Below are 7065 nucleotides of genomic sequence, written 5' to 3'. Positions count from 1 at the left end.
GTTGACCAGGATGGTCTCGATCTCTTGACCTTGTGATCCACCCACCTCGGCCTCCCAAAGTGCTGGGATTACAGGCGTGAGCCACCGCGCCCGGCAAATTATTTTTTTTATATAGTCTTATGTACTAAAAAACTATACAGCTGCTCTTGTGAGGGTTGGAACAGAGTTAGACATTCTTTAATAGGTGGAAAATCCAGACTTAACTATTGATTTTACAACAGTATTATAAAAGCATAAACAATTACTATAAATGTACCATCTTAAGATGTATCTATTAAGTCAGATTTAAAATATTACAAATCGGAAGTTTTATAACTTTTTATTTGTAATCATACCACTTACCACAGCAACCACTTAGAGTCCACCTTTCAACTTAGTCTTTTTATTTTTATTTTTTTCTGGTCATAGGAAACCTCATACCATTTAGTCTTTAAATGTGCATACATGTGGTTGTTTGATTAAGGAAAAGTAGTTATGTCTGGTTTTGTTAACTTTTGGCTAGATTTATTTTACAAATACTTTTCTTTGTTTCTAATGAATCATTTTTTGGTAACTTTTTAAGCTGATCATCTTATTTATATAGAGAGGCTTTGTGGGGTAGTTAGTGGTCAGGGACACTGCCTCTGGGTTCAAGTCCTGGCCCTATCACTTACTAGTTAATGTGATTATGGGCAAGTTAACTTTTTGTGGTTATCTTTCTTCATCTGTTAAATGAAGACAATTAATAAATACCTACCTCATAGGGTCCGGGGGAGGATTAAATTATTATTTAGCACATGGAAGCTGCTTAAAGCAGTTTTTGCTGGCCAGATTCCAGAGGAGCACTCAGTGTCAGCAGTGTATCAGCACCAATAACAAGCTGTCCTCTTTTGGCCCTGTGTTTTTTTGTTTGTTTGTTTTGTTTTTTGTTCTTTGTTTTTTTGAGATAGAGTCTCACTCATCGCCAAGGCTGGAATGCAGTGACACAATCTCAGCTCATTGCATCTCTGCCACCCAGGTTCAGGTGATTCTCTTGCCTCAGCCTCCTGAGCAGCTGGGATTACAGGTGCCTGCCACCATGCCCAGCTAAGTTTTTTGTAGTTTTAGTAGAGATGGGCTTTCACCGTGTTGGCCAGGCAGGTCTTGAACTCCTGACCTCTTGAGCCACTGCACCCGCCCTGAACTTTTTAAGTTACTTCCAGTCATCTATTATAAATAATGCTCTTCTCTTCATCTTTATACATAAAGCTTTTCATCATAAATTACTTCCTTGAATATTTTATGGAATGAAAAAACTGTTTCTACCTATGCTTTTTCTTCAGTTGTGGTAAAGCTAAGTTTTTGTTTTGTTTTGTTTTGTTTTGAGACAGTCTCGCTCTTGTTGCCCAGGCTGGAGTGCAAATAGTGTGATCTGGGCTTACCTTAACCTCTGCCTCCCATGTTAAAGTTTCTCCTGCCTCAGCCTCCCGAGTAGCTGGGATTATAGGCACCCACCACCATGCCCGGCTAAGTTTTTGTATTTTTAGTAGAGACTGGGTGTTGGTCAGGCTAGTCTCAAACTCCTGACCTCAGGCAATCCACCCGCCTCAGCCTCCCAAAGTCCTGGGATTACAGGCCTGAGCCACCGTGCCTGGCCCTCTCAGTTATTTTTAAATGACAACTGCAATAGAATGAGTTTCCAAAATACTCAAAGGAGAACATACAGAAAATGTTTTGTAATTTTATGACTATCTTGGGCAAAGGGCTTGATACAGTTAAGGCTCAATTTTCTTATTTGCTGGAGAGGTAGATTAAAAATATCTGTTTGGCCAGGTGCTGTGGCTCACGCCTGTAATCCTAGCACTTTGGGAGGTTGAGGCAGGAGGATCACTTGAGTCCAGGAGTTTGAGACCAGCCTGGGCAACAAAGTGAGACCCCATCTCAAATCAGTCAATCAGTCAGCACTTTGGGAGATTGAGGCAGGAGGATCACTTGAATCCAGGAGTTGGAGACCAGCCTTGGCAACAAAGACCCCGTCTCAAATAAATAAATAAATAAATAAGCTATGATATTCTGAAGTGTAAAAGTAATGCATATGTAATCAATGTAACAGAACAATGCCTGGCAGATAGATGGTAAGGGCTTAATAATCTGTTGCTAATATTACAGTTGTTAATAACAATAAACTAAAATTATCATATTAAATGTCATATATGCAGTAGATGAATAAAACTAGTTTGTTCCTTTTAAAAACATTCAGTTGTCATCAACATTTGAACAATAATTAGTAAAAAAAAATTATAGAGGGATGTATATTTAGACCAGTTCATGTCAGTATTTTTAATTACATTATTTAAATTTTTAGAGTGATTTTTCTGATTGTCATTTAGAACCAATTTTTTTTTTTTTTTTTTGAGATGTTCTGTTGCCCAGGCTGGAGTGTAGAGGTGTGATCTCAGCTCACTGCAACCTCTGCCTTCTGGGCTCCAGCAATTCTCTTGCCTCAGCCTTCCGAGTAGCTGAGACTACAGGTGTGTGCCACCACACCTGGCTAATTTTTTGTATTTTTAGTAGAAATGGGATTTCAGCTTGTTGGCCAGGCTGATTTTGAACTCCTAACCTCGGAATGATCCACCCATCTCGGCTTCCCAAAGTGTTGGGATTACAGATGTGAGCCACCACGCCCAGCTAGAAGTAATTTTAACATGAAGAAATAAGAGGTGTAGTGGGAGGAACTCTTGAGCCCAGGAGCTCAAGGCTGCAGTGAGCTATGAAGACTGGGCAATAAAGTGAGACCCTGTCTCTAAAAGATAAATAAATAAACCACAAACAAACTGGAAAATATGTTCAACTAATAAGCAATTGAAAGATTGCCAACTTTTTTTTTTTTTTTTTGAGACCTTGTATGAAACAAGTTCTCCTTCTGTTGCCTTGGCTGCAGCACAGTGGCACAATCATGGCTCACTGCAGCCTTGACCTCCCCAGACTCAAGCTACCCTCCCATCTCAGCCTCTTCAGTAGCTGAGACTACAGGCATGTGCCACTATGCCCAGCTAATTTTTTATTTTTTGTAGAGATGGAATCTTGCCGTATTGCCTAGGTCTCAAACTCCTGAGCTCAAGCAGTCCTCCTGCCTTTGTCTCCCAAAGTGCTAGGATTACAGGTGTGAGCCACTAAGCCTGGCTGGATTACCAACTTTAATATATAACATAAAGAATTCAAACAAATGTGAAAAGCATTAACATCTCAGAAAAATGAACATAGTCCAGGAGCAAACAATTCACAAAAAAAGGTAGTGACAGGCCAGGTGTGGTGGCTCAAGCCTGCAATCCCAGTTCTTTGGGAAGCTGAGGCACGTGGATTGGCTGAACTCAGGAGTTCAAGACCAGCTTGGGTAACACGATGAAAGCCCGCCCGTCTTTGGTAAAATACAAAACAGTTAGACGGGTATGGCAGCATGCACCTGTAGTCCTAGCTACTTGGGAGGCCGAGGCAGGAGAGTCACTTGAACCTGGGAGGTGGGAGTGGGAGTTACGGCGAGCCGAGATTACACCACTGCACTCCAGCCTGGGCAACACAGCAAGACTACATCTCCAAAAAAAAAAGGTAGAGCCGGGCGCGGTGGCTCACGCCTGTAATCCCAGCACTTTGGGAGGCCGAGGCGGGTAGATCACGAGGTCAAGAGATCGAGACCATCCTGGTCAACATGGTGAAACCCCATCTCCACTAAAAATACAAAAAATTAGCTGGGCATGGTGGCGCGTGCGTGTAATCCCAGTGAATCAGGAGGCTGGGGCAGGAGAATTGCCTGAACCCGGGAGGCGGAGGTTGCGGTGAGCCGAGATCACGCCATTGCACTCCAGCCTGGGTAACAAGAGCGAAACTCCTTCTCAAAAAAAAAAAAAGGTAGTAAGGGTAGTAAGACTAATCAATAGTAACAACAGTGCCTCACTACTAACAGCAGCATAAGAAATGAGCACTGAAATTACGGGTATGGGCAGGGCATGGTACTTCATGACTGTAATCCTAGGACTTTGGGAGGCCAAGATGAGAGGACTGCTTGAGCTCAGGAGTTCGAGACCAGCCTGGGCAACATAGCAAGTCTCTACTTAAAAAACTAGCTAGGGTTGGTGGTACACACCTGTAGTCCTAGCTACCCAGGAGGCTGAGGTGGATTGCTTGAGCCTGTGAGTTGGATGCTGCAGTGAGCTATGATTGAGCCACTGTATTGCAGCCTGGGCGATAGAGTGAGACCCTGTCTTAACAACAAAAAAATTGCTATGTATATATGTCAAGTTGTCAAAATATTTTACCTATTAAACAAGAATTCCCAGTGATGATAAGAGTTTGATAAGTAGGCATTCTCATTACATTTGATAAAGTCTTATGGGAGATCAATTTAACAGGGTATTTGAAGGCTTTAAAAGTTATGCTTTTTGACCCACTAATTCTTTTTCCCCATTGCTGTCTGACCTAAGTATTGTAAAATGAGGACAGAATTTTTTTATATTCAAAGATATTCCCTGTAGTGTTTTCTATAATAATGATTTAGCCAGCAATAAGAATTCTTTTAAAATTAATATTTCCTACGTTTTTAATGGCACAGAAAAATATTTGTGGTAAGAAGCAGACAGAGGGATGGGCACAGTGGCTCACACCTGTAATCCCAATGACTCAGAAGACCAAGACAGGAGGATCGTTTTGAGGCCAGGAGTTCTAGACCAGCCTGTGCAACATACTGAGGCCCTGTCTCTGGAAAAAAGAAAAAATTAGCTGTTTGTGGTGGTGTGCATCTGTACCCCTAGTTCCTCTGGAGGCTGAGGTGGGAGCATCACTAAAGCCCAGAATTCGAGGTTGCTGTGAGCTGTGATTACATCACTTCACTCCACCATGGGGCCGGGCATTTGGCTCATGCTTGTAATCCCAGCACTTTGGGAGGCTGAGGCAAGTGGATCACAAGGTCAGGAGATCAAGATTATCTTGGCCAACATGGTGAAACCCATCTGTACTAAAAATACAAAAATTAGCCAGGCGTGGCCCGCACTTACAGTCCCAGCTACTTGGGAGGCTAATGCAGGATAATTACTTGAAACTAGGAGGTAGAGATTACAGTGAGCTAAGATTTTGCTATTGCACTGCACTCCAGCCTGGGTGACAGAGTAAGACCCTGTCTCAAAAAAATAAAAAAGAAAGAAAAGAGAATGGAAGAATTCGAGATAAGCGTGGGCAACATACTGAGACCCCATCTCTACAAAATATCAAAAAGTTAGCCAGGCATGGTGGTGCACACCTGTGTAGTCCCAGCTACTCGACAGACTGAGATAGGAAGATCTTTTGAGCCCAGGAATCTGAGGCTACAGTGATCTCTGATCACACCACTGCATTCCAAAATTACCTTTTAAAGATGTGACTGTTCTTTTTATTTTTCATTTTATTTTTTTGAGACAGAATCTCGCTCTGTCACCCAGGCTGTAGTGCTATGGTGCAATCTCAGCTCATTGCATCCTCCGCCACTTGGGCTCAAGCAATTCTCCCACCTCGGCCTCCCGTCCTGATTAGCAGGGACCACAGGCACGCACCACCACGAAGTTTTGTATTTTTAGTAGAGACAGGGTTTTATCGAGTTGGCCAGACTTGTCTCCAACTCCTGACCTCAGGTGAGCCTTGGCCTCCCAAAGTGTTAAGATTACAGGCGTGAGCCACTTCACTTGGCCAAAACCTTATTTTGACATATGTTTTTGTTCATTTACTATTCATGAACAGTTTACATCTTCTGAAATTTTCCTTTGGCCCCTTAGATGTCTGAGTTCTGCTGGTCTCCTAGGATTGAGTATTCATCCATTGTTCCTCAAATATTATACATACAAGTGCCTGCTGTAGCTCCCTGAAGCTCCTTCCCTTCCCCATCCCCTTCCCCTTCCCTTCCTTTCCCTGTCCACTTCTTCTCCCCCTCCCTCTCCCCCTCCCCTCCCCTGTCTCTTTCTTTACTTTTCTTTTTTTTTTTTTTTTTTGAGACGGAGTCTCGCTCTTGTTCCTCAGGCTGGAGTGCAATGGCACGATCTTGGCTCACTGCAACCTTCACCTCCGGGGTTCAAGCCATTCTCCTGCGTCAGCCTCCCAAGGAGCTGGGATTACAATTTTTGCATTTTTAGTAGACATGGGGTTTCACCATGTTGGCCAGGCTGGTCTCAAACTCCTGACTTCAGGTGATCCACCCACCTGGGCCTCCCAAAGTGCTGAGATTACAGGTGTGAACCACTACGCTCGGCCTCCTTTTCTTCCTTCCCCTTAAGTTTCCTTATTTACATGTCTTTCACGCTCTCAGACAGAGAAGGGACTGTCTCTTGTGGCTTTATATACCTAATCACTATTACAGTTAGTTATGTGATAGAAACCTTATAAATGTGGTACTAGAGATAGATTTTAATAATTGCAACATTAGTTTTCTCTGTAGAAAAAACAATTTATACATGAGATATGGTATTTCTAAGATAGTTATCCTTTGTTCCTTGTTGAGTAAATTACTCAATAAGGTTCTAGAGCGGCCTGCTGAGTACAAATGTGAAACAAGAAAGGAGTGATGGAGTTAGTGTTAACCAATTTTCTTTTCACTTGACAGGTGTGGGATTATGAGACTGGAGATTTTGAACGAACTCTTAAAGGACATACAGACTCTGTACAGGACATTTCATTTGACCACAGCGGCAAGCTTCTGGCTTCCTGTTCTGCAGATATGACCATTAAACTATGGGATTTTCAGGGCTTTGAATGCATCAGAACCATGCACGGTAAGGGGTAGAGTACTTTCATAGTAATTTCTATCATGGTACTTCAGAAAGAATATTGTTGCTAACAATGTACAGGCTTCCTTTATTCACTTCTTAATTGTCTGTATTGGTGGAAAATTATATAATATAGATAGTCCAGGGATAAGCCACAGTAGTTGAGAGTTGTTTCTGTTATGAGCTTTTAAGTATGTCTTAGTACTTTACATAAAATATTTGTATGAGGGCCGGGCGCGGTGGCTCAAGCCTGTAATCCCAGCACTTTGGGAGGCCGAGGCGGGTGGATCACGAGGTCAAGAGATCGAGACCATCCTGGTCAACA

General features: G+C 42.5%; 1 protein-coding gene across 2 annotated transcripts in view; it reads left to right on the top strand.

The window, feature by feature from the left end:
* The window catches only part of PAFAH1B1 (platelet activating factor acetylhydrolase 1b regulatory subunit 1), a 107811-nt gene that overhangs the window by 87012 nt on the left and 13734 nt on the right, over positions 1-7065 (top strand). For both annotated transcript variants that reach the window (XM_017541623.2, XM_037743153.1), the window contains exon 6: positions 6578-6746. In XM_017541623.2, coding sequence (XP_017397112.1) covers positions 6578-6746 — 169 coding nt within the window. The remainder of the gene's footprint in view (positions 1-6577; positions 6747-7065) is intronic.

The sequence above is a fragment of the Cebus imitator genome, unplaced genomic scaffold, assembly GCF_001604975.1.
Source record: "Cebus imitator isolate Cc_AM_T3 unplaced genomic scaffold, Cebus_imitator-1.0 Scaffold136, whole genome shotgun sequence".
Lineage (NCBI taxonomy): Eukaryota > Metazoa > Chordata > Mammalia > Primates > Cebidae > Cebus > Cebus imitator.
Note: the sequence above shows the minus strand (reverse complement) of the source record. Positions and strands in the feature narration are given on the sequence as shown.